Source organism: Apus apus, chromosome 7 (assembly GCF_020740795.1).
Source record: "Apus apus isolate bApuApu2 chromosome 7, bApuApu2.pri.cur, whole genome shotgun sequence".
Taxonomy (NCBI): domain Eukaryota; kingdom Metazoa; phylum Chordata; class Aves; order Apodiformes; family Apodidae; genus Apus; species Apus apus.
The window spans coordinates 19,577,041-19,598,930 of NC_067288.1; the positions used below are offsets into that span (position 1 = coordinate 19,577,041).

Here is a 21,890-nt window from a genome sequence, read left to right on the forward strand (position 1 = left end):
CAAAGGGTCTCCCCGTGGCTCCCCAGGGCGCCGCTGCCCCGCACCACAGACCCGCAACAAGCGTGAATGCGCGAGGCAAGGGGCAGATCCGCTGCCACTGCTGACATCGGATTTCAGGCCAGCTCTCCAGGCGCTGCCAAGGCCGGGGCAGATCCGATCCGTGTCTCGGCGCCTGGCGCGGCGCAGGGCGCTGCTCCTGCCGAGCGGCCTCCGGGAGCGCCGGCCGGGAGCGCCGCGCCGGGAAGACGCGGCCGGGCGGGCGCCCCGCTCCCGGCCCGCAGCGGGGCATGCGCAGAGGCCGCTGCCCGCCTTCCGGCGCCGGCGGAGGGAAGATGGCGGCCGCCCTGCCCGCCGCCCTGCTCCTGGGATGCTGCGGCGCGGCGCTCGCCGGGGGCGCCCAGGTACGGAGGCGGGTGGGAGCGGCCGGCGGGGTCAGGGCGCGCCGCAGCTCCGGGCTGCTGGGTCCCGCGTCTCCCCCGCAGGCAGAGCCCGTCCCGCCGAGGCTCTGGAGGCCGCGCCGCTGGAGCTTTGCAACCCCTGAGCTGTTCTGCCGAGCTGAGCCGGGAGCAGCCGCGGCCCGGCCCCGCCTTCCCCGGGCGGGCCCGCCCTGCCCTGCCCCGCCCCGGGGCCGGGCAGCCCCCCCGGGCGGCGGGACGCGGGGCCTCCCGGAGCGCGCGGGGCTCGGCAGGCACCTGTGGCTTGTTTACACTGTTTAAAAGGCAGGGTTTGTTTTTTAAATACATCTACAGGTTTCCGAAACGCGGCGTCTCTTTCGCTGTGCAATGTAACGTTAAGTAGTCGGTGTTTCACGTTCCGTTCCCGGGCTTCTGCTGGCGAAGTTGTGTGAATGATTTTCTTCCTGCACAGCAGGGTGGGTGCTGGGCTCGGGCTCACCTGGGCTCGGTTCCCTGTGCCCACACCTGCGGTTCGCAGGTGTGAGACATTTGCACACTGAAGGAGCCAATGTACTTTTTTTTTTTTTCAGGTGGGAGTGATTTCACATTTGGGCAATGATGCTGTATTCACAGCGCCCACACTACACCTGGAGTGTTGTTTGCATCTGAAGTCTGTTTTACTAAAAAATTAATTTAATTAATTACAAATAGAAATATTTTTAGAGTCTTTGGATTACTAATTACACTGCTGATTGTTTGCCACACCAAGTACAGCATGCTTTACGTATATTGTAACAAGCACTTTTTCTGTGACTGTTTATCATGAGATCACTGGTACCAGCCCACTAACCCTCAGAGAGTTGAGTCTGATTAAGAATTGGGAAGTCTGGATTCTTGTCTTGTGACAGATTTGTTCCTTTACCTCAGGCCCTTTCTGTGTCCTGATTTATGCTATCTGTTACAGAAAAAGGGCCTTCTCCTTTGTAAAGCACAGTAGGAACTATAGATAACACAAATTATACAGAGAAGGTTGTTGCTGTCATGGCTCCTGATTTTGGAAGATAGGCATAACCACCTTGGATTTAAAATGGGTTAAAATTGTAGATTCACTTACCCTCTTTTGAAAAGATGAGAGGATCAGTGAATATAGAAATTAATCCAAGAAATTATTCCCTTTTCTCATTAAGCAATAAACTGCAGGTCAATAAATAATTTTATTTTGTTCTTGAGATGTCCTTTGGAATAGAGATGGGTAGACTTTTTTTTTTTAACTGAGCTGAAAGTGACTAATAGTTCCTTTCTCCTTTGCTAGTTAGTAAGTTTCAGGAAAAGATTTGGAACAAGTAGCTTGCATGAAATTGACAAAATGGAATAAGAAAGACTACTGCTTTTGAAGCTTTTGTAAGGGTTATTTAGTATTAAGGTGTGAAAAATATGTGTTGAACACTGTTTTGTGGAAACAATAATAATATGGGCAGTCCCTTCTTCTTGCTGAAAAGCATCTAATATTTTCTTCATTTTTCAGGATCAAGCAGAACACTTCTTTAGAAGTGGACATACAAATAACTGGGCAGTTTTGGTAAGTGGTGGTCCAAGTTGTTGCCTTCCAATAACGTTGACGATTTTTCATCATAATTGAAACAGTCATTCAATAATTCTGTTCATTTGAAAGAAATGGAAAGATGAAGACTTGAATAAATTTGAAATCGTGCCTGCCAACTTATTACACTTCAATAAAATTATCTCTTCAGTGTGGCTGCATTTCAAGCACTCATAACATCTAGCTATATGGCAGAATTCATAAAACAAAAGTTCTGACAGCATTAAAACAAATTACCATACTGCGTCTTGAACAGAAGTGTAATTCTGGTATCAGGGAAGTGTATCTGACCAGAAAAGGTACCATATTCTGATTTTTGTTCTTACTCAATCTGTTACCTTGTGATAACAGGCTTAGAATAAAATAAATTCAGGCAGCATAATGTTTAGATCAACTGTTCTTATCTTAGTTTTTTTTATTTGTCATGAGTCTTTTATTAGCTTTGAGTCATGCTGCACAATTGGTTCTTAATCACAATTCAGGTCTTAATGACAAATTTGTTTCAGAACACTATTGTAATTACTCAGTAGCAGCTGTTTGTTTTCCAGATACTAAAGCTAAGCAATATAAAAGGGAAGTTAACAGTAATTAATTAAATTAGAAGGAAGAATTTCTATATTCTACACTGTACAAACTTGAAATTATTAAAACATCAAGTACTTCTTTAGCACTATTAACAAATAGGTGCTTTTATTAGTACCCATTAAAAACACATGAAGAAAGTAGAGAATAAGGTCCAAGGGGTTATACTTTCTGTCCTCTGCAGATTCTTCTGGTTGTATTTTTCAGTAGTTCACAATACAGCTTTATAACAATTGCTACTAATTTTTAAAGCAGTAAAATAGGGAGGGGTTTACAGCTGTTAGGCACTCAAAGCATAGACATATTTTCCACTGTGTTGTAAGGGAGATAGTGGAGGAAGGGGGCAGATGATAATATCTTGAAATGTCATATCTAGGTTAGCCACAGGTGGTTTTCAGAGCTTTAAGTCTTCCTGAAAGGCAGATGTTCTCATGGACTGATTCTCATGGGCTTTTTTCAAGTTCCTGACTGATGGGATGGTCACGACTCAGGGAGATCCTTTCAGGCTGAATTTTTATTATTGTTTAAGCTGCTACTCATTTCTGTTTATGAAAAGGCTAGAGAAAAAGATGTTATACTACATAGCTTTAAATAAAGATGTTTCTATTTAAATTAGAACTGTACATTTAAAGCTGAAACAATTAAAAATTTCTCAAATTCTTGTTCTTGTTTCTCTGTTTTTGTGGGTTTAAAGTCACCTCTTCTAGAATGCATCTTCCTTTGTCTATCTGAAAGTCTTGTAAGGAAATTGTCTCCAAAGGAGAATTGCTGTCATCTGTGTGGAACACACAAACTTGAACTCCTCTGAGATTTTGGAGAGTTGGTGTTAGATTTTGGTTGGAGCTCACTTAGCTCTTCATTATATATGACTCCTTAAATGCAAATGTTGTCAGAGTATTTTCCCTTGTGTGTGGCTTCTGTGTGAATTCACTTATACTTTTGTGCAAGAATGTGCCCAGGATGGTTTTGCTGTTGAGATGAGAACTCTTCCTCTGATTTTTCTTCAATTTGATATGGAGAAAGCAAATGAAAAATTTCACTTACCTGCTTACAGTTGCTGAATTACTCCCTTAAGTGCCACTTTCTATATTTGGTGGGGTTCATGACAATTTTTTCATGAGCCAGTATGTTAAGAACATTTTTTTAAAACAAGATCTTATTTTCAGCATTTGTTGCTTTGCTATAACAAAGATTTATGCAGGTTATATAATCAGTTTCTTGGTGTTGCTATTTTCTTTCTGATTTATTTACTAGTTTGTTGATACTTATGTAATCACTGTCTCCTGAAGCAATGTGCCAGATCAGTTTTTATGCTAATATGCTGCTTTTTTTTTTTTTTTTCTTAACAATTCAAGGTGTGTACATCTCGATTCTGGTTTAATTATCGTCATGTGGCAAATACTCTTTCAGTATACAGAAGTGTCAAGAGACTGGGCATTCCTGATAGGTGAGGAAATCTTTGAATACAATTCCTTGCAGGTGTGCTGTTTAAGTTCTCTTGTTGTCTGAAGCAGTATAAAAATGTATTTCTCATCCCAGTTTAACTGGATAAAAGTGAAAAGAAAGGTTGTAATGACATCAGTGTGTTGAGAAGTGTGGCAATGTTCAAAAGAAAGAGCAACAAGTAACATAAAGCTTCCAGTTGGAATTAGGCTAATTAGAGTAAAAACATGAGGGGCTATTTGGCCACTGAAGTGTGCCACATAGTAAATTAGTGAAAGCATAATGTGAAAATGTGTAAATACACTCAGCAATTACAGTGCTACTCCGAGAAACGGTTTTTGCTGTTCTTTCCTTTCAGTGTGGAGATGTTATCAGCCCTAACTGTACTAAATGTAAGACTTCCACATCTTCAATTACACTGAGAGTCTCTAAAGGCCCTGAACAAAGCAGTTCCTGCATATTGAAAGTAGCCTTGAAAAATTCATTTTACACAATGTTTTTATGGAAATCAGAAGCTTTGTCCATGAAATTGTGCTTCTCATAGCACAACAGTTAACAACAGTGTTGTCTTTTTTGACAACAGGGTTAGGAGGGTGGACAAAATGTTCTGAAGGGTCATTTAGTTGTGTTCCTACTGAAAGTTCTAAGGGTATTGGCACAGTTCCATCCAGCTGTTTTGGAACACAATTTACTTAGAACAGTGGAACCAAATTTTAGGTGCCAACATCCACTGAAGATTAGGCTATATGTACCCACAGGATTGTATGGAAATCCTGGTGGCTCTTGTTTTTAATGTTAGTTTAGGGAACTGGTAGTTTCTTCTGCATGTCTGGAGAGGCGTGACCCGTTTCATCATTGCAAAATGCATTTTCTGCTGGCTTAAGTTTGTATGGCTTGTCCAAAACTGGAGTCCCCACTTAGCTTCCACTCAACTGTGTGTACAATGGCAGTGTCATTCTGTGTTTCTGCACACAGTGGACCTGTTCAACCAGCTTTCTTCCAAAGGCTTCTGCCAGCCTCGGTCTGGGCAAGTCTGTATCATAAAGTTGCTGATGTCAGCTACTCTCAACTCATCTTTGGCCTAACTTAATCCTGCACATAAATGACAGCTAGCTGCATTTCCACATGTGGTATCTTTATAATACGGAGGATTTACATATGGAAATAGGCTATAACTAAGCTTACAGTTCCAGGAACCTTCTTAATGTTATAAGCTATTGTTGTAATCATGGGACAGTGTTGTTGTAATTTCCGTTTGACTGTTATGTACAAGTAGATTGACTGAAATATTTTTGTCTTGTTTACCGTAGTCACATTGTCCTAATGCTAGCAGATGATATGGCATGTAATCCCAGAAATCCCAAACCAGCCACTGTGTTTAGTCATAAAAACATGGAGCTAAATGTCTATGGAGATGATGTGGAAGTGGATTACAGAAGCTATGAGGTGACTGCACTTTAATTCAATCGTTTGGTCTTTGTTTTTAGTGTCTTCCTGGTGACATTACTGGTTTTGGGCTGGGCTTTCATTATCAACTGATAATGGTTAAAATGGCTGGTCAGTGTCTCCTCTTGTAAACACTTAACACCACTGTGAAACTTCACACATGCAAGTGAAATGTTGATTTATGGGGACCTACTTAAACTTCTTATCCTAAGTAGATGCTTTTATAAAAATAAAACAAAAGCCATAACCTAATCATTACTGTAATTACTATATAAAAATCTGCATTCTATCACATTATCATTTTTGTGCAATATTCCTTCTAACAGAAAGTGTCTTTACCAGTTATCTTAATCTGGATATCAATTGCGCGGTTTAATAGTGCTACATAATCATCACTAAAGGGTTAAAGGAGCATTCTTAATTACATAGTAGATGTTTTATTTCTCTGAAGCTCTATGTAAAGAAGTGAAGATACAACACTGAAATAGAGATATGGGGTTTTTGTCATTCTTTTTTCCTGAGTATGGATTTGTTGTTAGTCTTTGAGCTTGAATGAAGAGGAAGTGGTGTTTTATAGGATGTTTTACAATCACCATCCAGATGGGGTTTACCTGATCACTCAAAGACTTATGAATCTGAAATTGATCTTGTTTTTTCTTTTTCTGAGTTGCAGAGGGAAATTAAACTTTTATTTTTCCATGGTAACACAGAATAATATTGGAGAATTTTTTGAGTACCTGAGCAGCTTTGACAGAATAAAGATATACAGTGACAGGTTTTCAGATCAACAAAAATGTATTTAGAATCATAGAATGCCAGGTTGGAAGGGACCTCAAAGACATCTGGTCCAACCTTTCTAGGTAATAATATAGTTTATATGAGATGGCTCAGTACCCAGTCAAGCTGAGACTTTTAAATTGTCCAATGTGGGGGAATCTACCACTTCCTTTGGGAGACTATTCCAATGTTTGATTGTCCTCATGGTGAAAAATTTACCTCTTGTGTCCAATCGGAATCTTCCCAGGAGCAATTTGTGCCCATTACCCCTTGTCTTTTCTATGTGACTCCTTGTAAACAGGGACTCTCCATCTTTGTAGCCACCCTTCAAGTACTGAAACTATAATGGCAGTAGACTTAACTGGATATAATAAAGCAAGAGGGATAAAGTATAAGGCACCGTATGACTGAACCTGCAGTAAAACCTCAAACAAAATTCCTGTTTGTGTAGTTCATACCATGCAATATTACATCAAGTTAGATACATTGCATATCTTAGTGTTCCGTTTTTTAATTTATGTAACCCAGCCTAGAGTTGTTAATATTTTTTCTCTGAAGAAAATTACTTGATGCTTTTATTCATAGGTTACTGTGGAAAATTTCTTGCGTGTATTAACGGGAAGAATCCCACCAAGCACACCACGATCTAAACGTCTTCTTTCTGATGACAGAAGCAATATTCTAATATATATGACAGGTAATTACAGGTTTCTGTATACAGTATATTGATGTTTATTGTTCATTTGGATGGGCCTGTTTGAAAGCATGAAATCTCATCAGGAGTCCAAACAAACAAAAGGATCAACAAAATTATTCTTGTTGGGTTTTTGTTTATTTGTTTGTTTTGTGTGTTGGGTTTTTTTTTGTGTGGTGTTGTTGTTGTTTTTAACATGTCATACTAATAAAGAAAAAAAACACCTGTAAGGCAGTACTTAGCAAATATACTTTCCAGTTTAAATGGTGTGTGTGTACTGTTCTTACTGTATTTTATTTTACTAATATTTTATTTTACTAATATTTTTTCCTGGAGTCTGTTTGGAGAGAGTTGAGTTGTGTTTGCCTTTTTTTAGAAAAATGGTCAACCAGGATGAATATCTCCCTTTAACCTACATACTTGCCTAACTTATGATTTTTCTGTCAGGCCATGGTGGAAATGGTTTCCTAAAATTTCAGGATTCTGAAGAAATCACAAATGTAGAACTTGCTGATGCCTTTGAACAAATGTGGCAGAAAAAAAGGTAGGAAAACATATTTTTTAAAGGTTAGATACTGTATTTCATGAGCATGCCTAAAGTCTTACTGGTAGGACTTGCTTACCTTCAGCAGTGATACTACCTGTTGTCCCTAAACTTTCATGGAAGTTTGCATTCAGTAAGAAGAGTTTTTGTTTTCAGCTTCTTGCAGCTACAGCTGCTCAAATATTTTGCTTTGACTAAACTTGCATCTTTTGATAAATCTCTGTGAACTTTTCTGTTCCTTAGGTTACTAGCAGCTGTCCTGGTAGCTAAAAAGCCAAGTATTAGTATGTTGTTTCAATTTAAAGAGAGATGGGTAAAGAGATTGTTTTATTTCTTTCAGGTACAATGAATTGTTGTTTATTATTGATACTTGTCAAGGAGCATCCATGTATGAACGATTTTATTCACCTAATATAATGGCCTTGGCCAGCAGCCAAGTTGGAGAAGATTCTTTATCGGTATGGAGATTTTGATGATCCTGAAGACAATTTTCAGAATGTCTGAAATAAAAACACAGGTCCTATTGACCTTTAACTAAACCTTTCCCTTCTAATTGCTGAATGTATAAGGTGTTTAGTTACAAAGTGTGGTTTTAACTAAACTTTTAGGTGTACTTTTCTGCTTGCTTTTGTGTGCTGTCCCAAAGAACCAGGAAAACGATGGATTTCTGTGTTTGCTGGCCATTTTATGCATTGCCTAGGTGTCCTGGCGTGAGCCAGGATGAAGCCAATTTTCATTTTACTGATTCTTTTTTTCTTCAGTGAACACACTTTTATCACTCGTATTTCATTAAAGCTGTCTAGTTTAGTTTTCAGTCCGGGAACCTCTCTACTTTTTCTCTCTCTCCTTTTCCTGTCTGTGTGGGAATGAGAGGGCATTGAGGGAGCATCGTTGTCATTTGTTTAATTGTCAATCCTGAGTCAAACCATGACACTAGGATAGGAAGAAATGTTATGGGAAGACTACTGAGGGGTATGTGTGGGGCATATTGAATCTTGGACTTTTTATACTTGTTTTAAAAGAAAAATAATACCCTCCACCTTTCACCTGCTGTAATGATATTGCAGCAGAATTACAGAAGGAGTGATAGGAGAGAGATCTGAGCCAGACCAAAAATGGCAGGTCCGGATTACCTGAACCTGCACAGTGCTGTAAGATAAGATGTCTCTCCCAGCCCTATTTTCCAAGCCCTGGGAATCTTGGGGCAGCCCACAAGCCTGTACTGGACCATTAAGAAGGAGTTCCCTGTTTTTTGGCAAACATGGAGGTTACCACAATATAGTCTAGAAAAATAAATATAGACTGTATTATTCAGCTTGACAGCAACGGGTTTCTTCACAGCCAGTAATTTTCTTTGCCTAAAAAAAAAAAAAAAAGCTTAACTTTTGTAATGTGCTATTAAATTCTATTCCCTCTCCTAAATACTGAGTTCTCTCCTGCAAGTGTCTAATAATTTCTGTGTGTTGTTTTAAGCATCAACCTGATCTTGGGATTGGCGTTCATCTTATGGACAGATACACATTCTATGTGTTGGAGTTCTTGGAAGAAATTCATCCAGCCAGCCAGACAAATATGAATGATTTAGTAAGTAGAATACTAAAAAATAATGAATATGCTAAGGAATTCAACAGTTTCAAAACTAATTTATTTTGTCTGCAGGGTTCTTGACATGCTTTTGATTCTCTTGCACTTTCTCTCAGAAGCATCTTGGGAGGGAGAGTCTTTTTGCCATTATTAAACGTACTTGTAGTGTAAAACTTAGAAGATTGTTCTTAGTGTTAAAGTAGTTTGCTGACTACAGAAAAAACTAACCAAAATTATCTAGATTTTTTTTTTATTAATTGAAAAAGGATTAAAGTACTCATTTCAATAGGTTGAAGTATTTGCACATGGAAAATGATAGGAAGCTGCTAAAATCAGCTGAGTGGCTAGCAGATGCTTTGCCGTGTGGCAAGGCAGCCATGATACTGTTTTGCAAAAGTGATTGAACAGTTAAAATTCTAAGTGTGTACTCACAAATGCCTGCAGAGATTAATTTCTCTGTATATCTGCTTAGATTCCAGAGCAAGATATGTCAGAATCCATTGGTGTTCAGCCTTAATTATATCTTAGGTAAATAATAATAGTGGCTGTCAGTATGCGGCAGGAGGAAAAAAAAATTAACTACCATATAACCTGTGACAAAATTTATGAAAATGCATTGATAACAGTTAGATGTAAAGACTGGTGAGGTGACATAAGTAACCATATTTTATTTACTCCATTAACACTTTATACCTGTTCCAATCCTAGTTTCATTGTAGTAATACATTAGGCTTTGTGCCTCATATCTGTAAATCCTGCCATGCTGTGTCAGTGATCTAAGAGCAACCACTTAGAGGACACATTTTCTTTGATTCATTGCCATAAAAGGAGCCGCTGCTCAAAAGTTTTATGCCACTCTGTCTACAGAGGGTGGTGTTACCCTGACTGCTAGATGTGTAGTAGAATTCACTCTGAACAGCCCACACCTGATAGATTTTTTGTTAATGGAGAATTGATTCAGTGACTAAGATTCAAGATTTTTTAGTGCCAAGGGAATGAAATTCTGTCCTGTAATTTAATACATTTTGATCATGGGACACAGATAACTTTAAAATAAATCTTGTTAAAGAAGAATATGCGAGTTCTTTATTGATTAAGTATCTTCTTCTAGCCAATTCATTCAAACAGCACTTCAGAACTCTGTTCTGTAAACCAGAAAAGGAACTGCAGTTAAAAAAAGAAGTAATACAAGTTGTACCATGGTTTCTACTGTATAAGACATCATATTTCAGCAAATGTGGCCTCTTGATTTTGAGTTGGTGCTTTTCAGGCCTTCATCTAAGGTTTCCAAAATGACATGGCTAGTCTATGGTAAGGTTATAAGCCCAATTTTTTGTTAACAGTTACAGGGGATACTTTGGCACCAGAATGTACTGTTAGTGTTGTGCTGGTTTTAGAAGAAAGATATACTGCTTATCCAAGTCTGATTTTTGAAAAACTAACACTTTCCAAACAGGGTAAACATTAGGTTGCTCATTAGTTAATAATTTTAAAGCTAGTTAATGTTCAGTTGTCTGATTTTCTGAAATATCTGTTCTTTTAGAAGTACTATGAATTTGTTACACCATTTCTATTGTGTCACCTCTTTTCTTCAACCGCTCTTAAAACAGCTGCTCTTCACATCCACCTAAGATTTGGATATTGCTTTCCTGCAAAGAATGAGACATCTTTTTTCATAATCCACTCCACCTACTCCCCACCTGTTCCATCTGTGTTGCTAAGGGATAGCATAAAGCTGTGCAAGTGACTTTTGGTTTGGTCACAATTCCAAAAAAGTAGACTAAATGGAAATGTCACAGATTTGAACTTTTAAAATAATATTCAAATGAATTTCTAAGTGAGATATCTTGTCATAAAATATCTAAAAATTTAAAGAAAAGTCAAAGTAACAAACTTACCATTTGGGGGAATTGTTTAGCTTTATTATTATTTTATTTTAAAAATTTGGAAAAATTGACACATGAACAAGTGAGTTTCATTTGGCCAGCATTTACCTTTTCTTTTTTATGTCAGAAGACCACAGTTACTAGTGTCACTGTGCTGTGGTGTAACACCTTTGCAGTTTTTCTTTTCTCACAGTGGTTCTGGATAGGTAGATTTTTAATACTGAAGTCATCCTCTCAGTGCCATTGCACATTTTTGTTAAGATTCATCTCGGCATCTTATGGTAGTAAATTCTGGGACAGGTTAGAAATGGTTGGATGCAGTATCAGTTTCCCACTTTCAGTGCTGTTGCAGTTGTTTTGGGACATTTACAGTCTCCTTTCAGAGCTTGGAAGAGAGACTTAATGGTCTAAGTGCAGCATAGATTTATGCATCAAATAGCAGGATTAAAACACATATTTAGCTTTTATAGCTTACTTCAGAGACTTAGTTTTTATGTTTGTGCCCGTAGTTGGAGCAGAGTTGAAGAAAATTGATTGCATTTTGCTGAAACTGAATCTTAAAAGGGTTTCTGTGCCTTGACAAGTGGCTTTGTATTGGAAGTGTGATGCTGATGAGTGCAGTTCATTTTCACTTCACAGGGGGGATAACGGAAAGATTTGATCTGCCCCTGTCTTCAGTACTCTGCCAACAAGGAAGCTGGGAATCATTAAAAAAAGAGCTTAGTGGATATGTGTGCTCATATCTTTTGGTTCAGGTAAAGGTGAAAGTGAGCTCAAGTCTCCCTGGACCAGCAGCCTAATGCCATATGCTTACATAATGCCATAGGCTTAGACAAAAAAAGGCAAGGTATGAAGGAGAAACTGTAGTAAAGCAGAAGGGAGGAACTGGGAAGTAGAATTTGTCCTCTATGAAGAAAAGACAGGTACATTGTTTCCTCTATGGGAGAATTTTTAAATGTAGGGCTTTGTTGTCCTATGAGATGGAACCACACAAGCCAACATATTTTGTGTCAGGCTGAGCATAGAATTCCTGCTAGGAAGTGTGGACTGAAACTCACAGGTTTTGTCTTCCATAATCTGGTATAATTGAGGTTGCATCTGCATTGAGCTATTTAGGACCTGTGATTTTGTCCTAAGAATGCAACCTTCTAAGAGTTGACCCATGATGTAATTAGGTATATGAACTCTAGATCCAGTGACTGGTGGACCTGTTTGTGAAAATTTAAAAACCTGTCTGTTCCTGTGTGATCTACTGTAGGTGGCCCTGCTCTAGCAAGGGGGTTGGACTAGATGATCTTCAGAGGCTCCTTCCAACCCCCACCACCCTGTGACTCTGTGGTTAATTTGTAGGTTTTACAGGTTATCTCTGTGAACTTAATGTACACCTTTAATATTGAAGATGCTAATTCTGCATTCATTTGCAAGCTATATAAGAGACTTTTTCTTTACAATCAAAATGTAAATTCTTGCTTCTTTATGAAGCCTTTACTTTTAGCTGCTTATCAATCCTTGTTTAATCAATAAGGTTTTATCAAACCTCCCTTTGATAAATACGAAGAATTTATACCCATTTGTGCTTTTTGGAAGGTTATAGCAGCATTGCTGCATCTAGATCAGAAATACGTTTGTGCATTTCATCAATTAGATGTAATTGATGGTTATGTTTCACAGAAGCATTTCTAAACTCAAATTTGTGAGAAGAAAGGTTTTCTGAAATGTATCATCAGGACGTTTATGCCTTTTAATGTTTTTGTTCGATCCTTTTTTTCACCTATGGAGTGTATACTGAAATTAATGCAAGTTGCATGTGGCATTTATCTTTCTTTTTATAATGATTTCACTTTGGAAAGCATATGTAGAGACTATTGAAGAATGAGGGACAGGATATGATTGTCCATCTTGATATCCAGTTTCAGGTCTGTCCAAAAAGTTTGTGTGTTTCCACACCTGGGCACCGAACCGACCTCTTTCAGCGAGACCCGCAGAGTGTTCTGATAACAGACTTCTTTGGCAGTGTGAGGAAGGTGGAAATTACAACGGAGACAATTTCTTTGGACCGTGATGTGGCTGGTTTTGAAAGCAAGTAAGTAGTCATTTCAACTTGATTTGTATAGCTCTGTGCCACAGAAACGAAATAGTTGTATAACTGTCAGTGGGAGAAGAACTGTGATTACCTGTCATTTCATGGAAAGAATCAGGGAGTTGGTGTGGACCTGCTACTACTGATTGAGTCGGGATTTGCCAGCTGGAAACTTAGTTTAAAAATGCTCAGCCCTTTACTCAGTCTTGTAAATAAATAATACTGGTAGATAGCAAAGATGTGGATGTCAACAAGAAAAAAAAATTAGTCTGAAATTTTCTTCTTTCCTTTACATTTATTCTTCAGTATGCATAAACATTTTGTTATTGTAAATTTCTGCTTATAACAGTTTACTGCCTTGGATAAACGTTGAGTATAAGCCATCAGTTAGTTGTTTCATAACAACTGGCTTTTTAATAAATGCTTTGTTTCTCTTCTGTGAATTCTCTGGCTTTTTGACATTAACTGTTCTGAGAATTTCTGTTGCTGAGATGCTATTTGAACAAAGTTGCTGGTGCAAGTTAATTGATAAAAGTTTTAGTGGGGTTTTCATATTTTCTGGATGAAGAAAGAGTTATAAACAACTTTGTATTTTTGGTATTCTATTGCCACCTATTGGGAACATGTAAAGGAAGATGTGATTGTACTGTAGAATTTATTTAGCATTGTACTTCCATTTCTGTTGCATCTCTTATGTTTCATGATACTGTCCTCTAGGAGGGGAAAAAAAGAATGATTGAAATGGTCTGCTATACCAGGGGTTAAGTATTTTTTCAACCCATGAATTTATGTAAAGTATTGCTACCTTGTTTACTGTTGCTCAAATCAAAGAATGAGATAGTGGATAGCAAGTCAGGGAAGGTTTAGAGCATTTCTGCTGAGATACTGAGCACTTCTACTGTGTAGACAGTGAAGTGGAGTGCGTAATAAATCCCTTAAACAGAACTCTGAGGTCAGTACTTCTTGGTATGACAGAGATCTGTTTTGCTACAACAATTTAAGCATTATAGCTTGAAATGAATTTGTTAATTAAAAATGTTAATGCTTTTTAAAAATGCAAGTTTAGAGGGTCTGCTCTTCAAGGACTAGTTACTAAGTAAAACTCTGGTTTTATTTAAAGAATACTATAAACATTACACCCATTTATTTCTTCGGGTGTTAAGAAGTCACAAATTATGTGATCTTTGACTAGATACTTCTTAGATTGTCCATATTCTTAACTTTCTCAGTGTTAGTTAAACCATTCTGTTCCTTTTGGGGGTGTGATGGCTGGTTGACACCCCAGATTGCACTCTGACGTAAATTAATGAGGGGAAGATGAGGCTAGCACAGCCTGGTTTATTCTTTTTGGTATCATTGGGAGAGATCTAAACCAAACTTACTGAAAATGAAGAATCCTTCCAAACTAGTAATATTCTTGGTCTAATACTGTTTTAAAAGCTTTTGTGAAGTGGAAAAATGTTGTGTAGAATTGAACTTGTGCCCCTCAAGGATTTGTAAAAAGTATTTACCAGGAAGTATCTAACAAATCACTAATATATACCACTAACACAATTCTGATGTATTACATTGGTTACTGAGTGTGCAGATTTTTTTTTGTTATGACAAAATCTATGCAGAATCTTTAGTCTTTTCCTTTTTTCTGTGTTGCATATCAGTTACTATTTTTTTCCTAAAGGATAATTTCCAGAATTTTTGTTGGTTTAATATTTGATACAGTCTCTTGGTTTCATTTCTTTATGAATCATTTCCTCTTTGCTTTATTCTTCCCTCACTGTTAGATTGATACCTTTTTCCTTTTACACAGTGGTGGCAGTAGAATGCTACAGAACATTCACATTATGGAGCATAACCAGAAAATGAAATACAGACTTCAGCTCTGATGCAGTCTGTGTTAGGTCTGATTTGTTTGTTTTAAAGTTACAAGTGTCATATGTGCACTTAAGGGCATTAGAAACAAACAAAAGAGAGAAACTACTGATGACACAGATAATAGCTAAAGAAGATGCCATCATATGAGGCATGAACTGGAATAGTCCTCCTGACAGATTGTTCAAGTCTTCATCTAACCCCACTGCTGTGACTTTGCCAAATCTTTTCAATAGAAGTTTGTTCTTTTGTTACACCATTGCTGAGCAATTACTTCATAATACGGATCCACTCCCAAGCTCTGTGTGAGCTGTAGCTGTGCAACCAGATCAGAACTGTTGAGCACAAGCTGTGACATTTGACAAGTGAGGCCTTTGAAATTTCCTTTGACTTGAGCTTGTACAAAGAGCAACTACTAATTAACCCAAAGAAGCAGTTTTCTTTTTATCCATGTAGTAGTAGGTGAATATTTGTGAGTAAAAGCTTTAAAAAATAAAAAGAAGAATCCTCTGCTGTTTCCTTTCTTCATAGCAGTTTCAATCTAATCTGTGTTCACTTCAAAGGGCTTGTTCTGCAGCTGCGTGTCCTGACTGGGTTTGCAGCTGCCAATGTTAGCAGAAAACCTGACAGTCTAGGGGTCCTGGGGTTTGAGCTGATTATATTTTGTCTTAATCCCCATGAAAGAGCAAAAAGTAAACATTAAGGAGCAGAAGTAATCCTGCATCTTTGGAGAAGAAGCCTTGTAGAATTTAGTGCATCTAATACATGAGGAATGTCTCTCTTAAACTTGGATTGTAACTCTGCAGCCAGTTGGAACACTTTCTCCTTTTCAGCTCCTATCATGAGGAAAAGATATGTGTCAGCAGAAAGCATTGCTAAAAATTGGGATGAATATTTCTCTTGAGGGTAGTCAGTACTGAATTAAAGACAGCATCAAATAAACCATCCTAGCTTCATTTAATACTTCTGTTAAGAATTGTGGTACTACTGGCAGTGACTGTTTTCCTAAAAAGAAATAAATTTGCCACTTGTGTTAGGAAGGATGTTTGTGTAACAGAATAATTGTGAGTAATTGGTTCATTTGCCGTATCTTAATAGGTAGTGTTCCCTCAACCTATTTTCTGTATGTGTGCTAGTGTCTCTTTTCTGTCTCTTTACTGTTCTTTCTTCTTTTCCACCAGTTATTTTCAGTTTGATGTACTTAATAATAAGTAAAGTTGCCGTTGTGTGCCTGAATCCATGGGGATCCAGTTTGTGAACCAATAGGTAATTTTTTTGGGTAGTCGATAAAGTTCATCTTTGTGGGCTTTTCTTAAAATAAAAATGGCTGGGTTTGTTCTAAAACCACTGTTGATTTTTTACCAGATGCCTCAGATTTGTAATTCTTTTAAGTTTTATACATCATTTTTAGGACTAATTCTGAAAGCTTTTGTTCCCTCAGAAATTCCCAGTTCTCATTTGCATCCTGATTTGTTGTTATGATAAATTTTTCCCCCCTCTCCTTGTGTTTTCCACCTATGCTTTATGTAAAGGCTGTAAAAGATCAAAGTTGCTGTATTTGTTCTCCATTGCAGAAATAGGTCTGTGCTGTCCTCCCCACGGTACAGGAGGTGGCCCCGGGCTGAGCTCTAGCCCATACTGCAGAATGGAGACCTGAACATGGTTGATCCCAAGTAACAAATGATGGAATGCGAGTTAAAGGGCCTCAAGTTGTCAAGTTGGGAAAAATTTCTCCACTTAAATGGTTGTCAGGCTTCGGACCAGGCTGCCCAGGGAAGTGGTGGAGTCACCATCCCTGGTGGGATTTAAAAGGCCTGTAGAAGTGACTCTTAGGGACATGGTTTAGTGGAGGACTTGGCAGTGCTGGGTTAATGTTGGACTCGATCTTAAGCGTCTTTCCCAGCCAAAACGCATCTATAGTTGTGTGATGCTATGGCAGCAGGTGGCAGCATTGGAACGCCACGGGCTGAGACCCCAGCGCGACCGATCTGGGGCTTCTGGTCACACTGGTGTGGAAAGGGAGGCTTGGGTGGGCTGAGTCTCTGTGGCTCCCACCCCCTCGCAACCCTTTGCGGAGTCAGTTGAAATTGCTGTAGATGGAGAACGGAAAGGAGGAGTTGGAACTTGGTTGTTGTTGTTTGCTGTAAATTTGAATGGATGATACAAGATTTTTATTTTATTTTCCACTTTTCCCACTGGAAGGCAACCTTGTGGAGGTGTAATGTGTTTCAGTTCCAGAGTAACACAGATGTATAGATAGAAAAACTACTTAAAAATTAGCAGAGCTCTACTAATCTGGGCTGAATTGACAGTGGGATTATGAAACTTAATTTCAAGTAGTATTATTTTTCTGGAAACATCTTCAGATGGATTTCATAGGTCTTTTTATTTTTTTAATGAAACACACTAACCAGTTACACATGTAGTGTATTTTCCTCTAATGTCTTACCATTACAACAAAATAAATTTGTAACTGGATTTTTTGATCCATGGCAGTTTAATAGCCTACAAGTAATTAAAAAAGATGACTGAACTAATACTGGCTGTTAACTACAAATGCTGTGTTTGTTAAAGGACTTTGCAAATATATTTGGGTTTTCTTTGCTTGCCTAAAGATTGATCAATATATACATATGCACATAAACAAATGATAAAGAAGAGTACAATTTCACAAGCATAACATCAGTATAAAATAAATAAGGATGACTGACAATATCAAAAGGAACTGCAGGTATAAATTGTGTTGGGAAGACTTTACGTATACTAAAGTTTTATGCCTGGTAATTATAGTCCCTGTTTAGCAGGGTATTTTAAAAAGTAGCTTTGAACACTGTGTTATTTATTAATTTGAAAGGATTTTTTTGGCCATGCTTTTTGCTAGGTTTTGTTTTTTGTAAAAAAATAAATCGCTATGTTCTATTGCAAAACTGTAGCCCTTGAGTCAGGGTCGCTTTGGCCTTGGATAATTCTTTCCCCTCCTTCCCCAACTTTTTAGTGGGTTTTGTGTGGCATCCTGCATGTCTTCTATGAGAAACCTCCAACTATTAGTACCAGGTTTTGCTTCTGTAATTTAATTTTGTTTTCAGTACAATGCTACTTTGCTGAAGCTACGTGTAGTTACTCCTAGGTATAACGTTAATAGGCATTGACATCAAAACAAGCCTCGTGGTCTGAAGAGGTGCTGTGAGGCACATGCAAGTCAATAGCAATATTTTTATTAACTTAAGCTTTTGAATCAACTCCAGAAGTTCCATGTTCTCCATAAGTGACTTGCATATGCTCTTTGATTTGTGCACATCATAGTGTTAGGTAATGGACAGGTACTGTCTAAAATTGTTGCATGGCAGATTTTGAGGGAGGTCTTAAGCAAATCTAGTAGCTTTTAGTATCAGCCAAGAATATCTAGAAATCATAAGTTCAGAGTAGGGTTTTTATTTATTTTTCTTTTACTCACTCCTTTTTACATCTTTCCTATATAGTATTCTTATTTAGTCTCATTATTTCTTCTTCACCTCTTCCCCCTTTGCAATCTTTACCTGCTCTTATTTTTGCAGCTGAATGGGCTGCTCTGTAGTTCTAGTCTCGTGAAGTGCTCATTAGTCTATCTAGTGTTCTTCATATGGAGGTCCAGGCTTGGTACTCTTTCTTTACCCTCCAGGTGCTAAAAACAAATGAATGTCTGTTTTTAGAGGTACTTCTGTGTAGGAATTGGCATAAGTGTGACCAGAAAGTATTTTCATGTAATTTTGACATATTTTCAGCACTTTGAGATAGCATGATAATTTCAATAAAATTCTATTTCTTGTTATTTATTTCCTGTCAAATGTACCAGAGCTGCTGTTGATGCTTGTTAGGATACACTTTTGGTGTGATTAAGAAGAAAATTTCTAGGAGGTGAAAAAACTGAGGGCAAAGAACAAACAGGCAGCTTGATGCGGTGATTATAGGACTGCTAGGACTTTGGAATTTAGTGGCCACGAACACATAATCATTCCTTATGCCCCAGAAATTAATCTGGACACATAGCTATTAAGTCTCCAGGGCTCAAGCAGCATTACTGTTTTGTTTAGGTTTATACAGTATTAAGGCATATGCAAATACTCTTAGTCTTTCCCCGTTTCGATATTGTGAAAAAGCTTACACTTGTTTTTTGACTGCCTGAGGGATTACCTTCCAGATGGCCAGAGATTTTTGCCACTGAAAATTCATGTCGTGTCCAAAGCTGTGGGGGAGGAGGGGGCATTCTGCCTTCACAACACATTTATATAACTGATGTCTTAAAGACCATAAAATAATCTCTCTATATATCTCCCAGCCCTCTCAAGGGGAGAGACTTTCCTCAAGTTAGGTGTTTCGTGGACCATAGCTTTTGTCAATTTAAATTTATTACTTAAATACAAATAATCAAAGCCCTGTTGTTGATTTTAGTGAGCTGCATGATAGTCTGGAAGATAATAAGATGTTTCCCTCTACTACTTATTTCTGAAGACTCTACTACACTCAGAGAAGTTACGCTTCATTGTGAGCATACTAAGGACCCTAATTATTTCGCAAAAAAGCAAGTGTGGGTTGTGAGACGACAAGAGCTGAACTTCAGAAAAAGCATAGCATTATTACTAGGCAACTCTTTTTGTATCCAGTTAGTTGTTTGGAATACACTAGTCAGAATTTCTGGTAACAGGAGAGCAAGGAAATAGCAATTACATCAAAGGATGGAAAGAAAACTAGAGGATATGACAAGAGGTGATTGTGGTCACATAAAGAAATGAATTTACAGGTGGCTTGCTGAACACTGTTTAATATTACTTTGCAAAATGAGATTGTTTTATGTGCTTGGTGAAGGATATCAGAAATCTATAGGAACTGTGGGAGGGGAAATAACATGCTGAATACATCTTCCAATTTCCAAGCTACTGCTAAGATTATTGTATGATATTTGTAAGACAGCAGAATATTATCTGTGTGGTATGATTAATCTTAGTAAAAGAAAACATTAAGTAATTCTGTAAACAAAGAACTTGCTGCAAAATAGGATTTATTCAGCATTTTTGCAGGCAGAGGCCATCATTGCATGAAATGTTGGTATTTGTAGATACCAGGAGAAGCAAACAAAAAGTAATGAAACACAATGCAGTGTTTTTCATCCCCTGAAGCAGAAAAAGAAAAAAAAAAAAGAGGAAAGTGGGATACAAAGGAAGTTAAGAGGAATAGCTGTTCAGGGGTTGAATGTCTCCTGGTCTTTTGAATCCTGGTGAACTTCATTCATTTGGCTCCAGTTACTATTTATAAGTTCTTGGGCCTGCAAGGGAATAATATAGTGGCAACTGTGGATGTTCAGTTTTCATAGAATGGTGACAGCCCATCTCTGTTGTGCCAGTTTCTGTTACAAAAAACAAGACTGGATTGGCCACAACTTTACATAATATTGAAGAAGAAATAAAAAGCCTGAAAACCCCTTAGTCATCTGCCTAGAGGTCAGATTTTGCATAAAGACAGGCAGGATTTCTCTTCCACAAAGTGAAGTGGGAGTTCCTGCTTTGTGTATATGTGTAGAGTCGTGTTTAGATTTTGGAAAATAGCACCAGAATTTTATTACCACTGAAAGCACTATATTCCCATATTATAAATGGAACAAGCATATTTTCATTGCAAATTGAAATTACTAGGGTTTTATATAACCAAATATATTTATGCTTCTTATGGATGCAGGAATGGTTCAAATAATTGGACTTCCAAAAATTAGGAATTGAAACCACCAGTATTGTTTAGGGAATTCTACTTTCACTTTGTACATACCATATGGAATTATTGAGAGCACAGTATTACCTGACTAACATTCTGGTAACTGGCAGGAATGAGGATTCAGAAGCAAATTTGAATAGGGAGAGTGTGTCTTCTTCCCACCTCTGCCAAGTGTTTAGACAGGAATAGTTCAATCCATTGGTTCCCAAGAAAAGGCAAGACCACAGTGGAAGCTAGGATTTCCTTTCCTGGGGGGAAGGGAAGAGTAAATCTTGAGTATTGGTATACACAGTTGCTTTTGCATAAGTTCATTGAATGATATGATAGCTATTTTAATTACTGATTAAAAAGACCAGTTGCTGAAGTCTAGCTGGCATATAAATTTGTTGCCATACTAAGGGAATGGAAACTGTTTCAGAAACTGAAACAATTAACAATGTTGCACCTTCCTCATACTTTCAGTTGCTATGTTTTTAATTTTACAGTGATATTTGTGTAATTTGCTGTGTAATGGCTTTGTAAAAAATACCAAAAAATCAGTTCTGCAGGGACCAGATGCAGAGGAAATACTGGCCATGTATTTGTACATTTTTAGGCATTCTGATTGAAGGATAAGGAAAAGCTCTGCTAATCTTTTAGAATAATCTTCAGAAGATTATGATCTTTAAATTGATGGTATCGTTTAAAAATTATGTTTCTTATCTCAATATTTAAAAAAATGTTTCTGAGATGATTGGTTTTTCAGTGGTGAATGACAAATGGCAGATGTTTGGATTCACACAGCTTCAGAAGTTATGTGGGAGGGTACTTCATAGAAGTGGGCTACCTCTTGTACTGATTCTGCAAAAAGTTTAAGTTCAAGTTTAACATTAGGAATTGGAGTCCCCCCATTAAGTTAACCATTACTGAAGGTGGTTTTGCTGGCCTGGGGCTTTACAGGCCCTTAAATCAAAGCTGGCTTGTTTATTCTGCTTGGAAAAGCCAAACTGGCTGTCAGAGTAAGCCACTGAAGCATCTATCCCACGTGAGGTGTCCATACCAGAGCTGATCCTGAGTAGTTTGTTAGTCAGTTTAATATGTACTCGGCTGGCATAGCAGAACCTGCTGCCCTCGCTGGGAGGGAGATTAACTGCAAGGAGAGAACAGATGGTCATTCTGCTCCTCGCTGAGGGCACTGTGTTGTGGAAGGGGCAGAGTTAATCTGTGCCAAGGACATGCTGGCCAGAGTGGCTGAAGGCGTCTTGCTGG

At 38.1% G+C, this 21,890-nt stretch overlaps 1 protein-coding gene across 1 annotated transcript in view; it reads left to right on the top strand.

Annotated features, from left to right (window-relative positions):
* Window positions 1-319: 319 nt before the first annotated feature.
* The window catches only part of PIGK (phosphatidylinositol glycan anchor biosynthesis class K), a 65,107-nt gene continuing 43,536 nt past the window's right edge, over window positions 320-21,890 (top strand). The window contains exons 1-9 of the mRNA XM_051625217.1: window positions 320-401; window positions 1,921-1,974; window positions 3,933-4,024; window positions 5,331-5,466; window positions 6,829-6,940; window positions 7,385-7,481; window positions 7,822-7,939; window positions 8,955-9,065; window positions 12,862-13,034. Of these exons, the coding sequence (XP_051481177.1) occupies window positions 333-401; window positions 1,921-1,974; window positions 3,933-4,024; window positions 5,331-5,466; window positions 6,829-6,940; window positions 7,385-7,481; window positions 7,822-7,939; window positions 8,955-9,065; window positions 12,862-13,034 (962 nt within the window). The 5' untranslated portion in view covers window positions 320-332. The remainder of the gene's footprint in view (window positions 402-1,920; window positions 1,975-3,932; window positions 4,025-5,330; window positions 5,467-6,828; window positions 6,941-7,384; window positions 7,482-7,821; window positions 7,940-8,954; window positions 9,066-12,861; window positions 13,035-21,890) is intronic.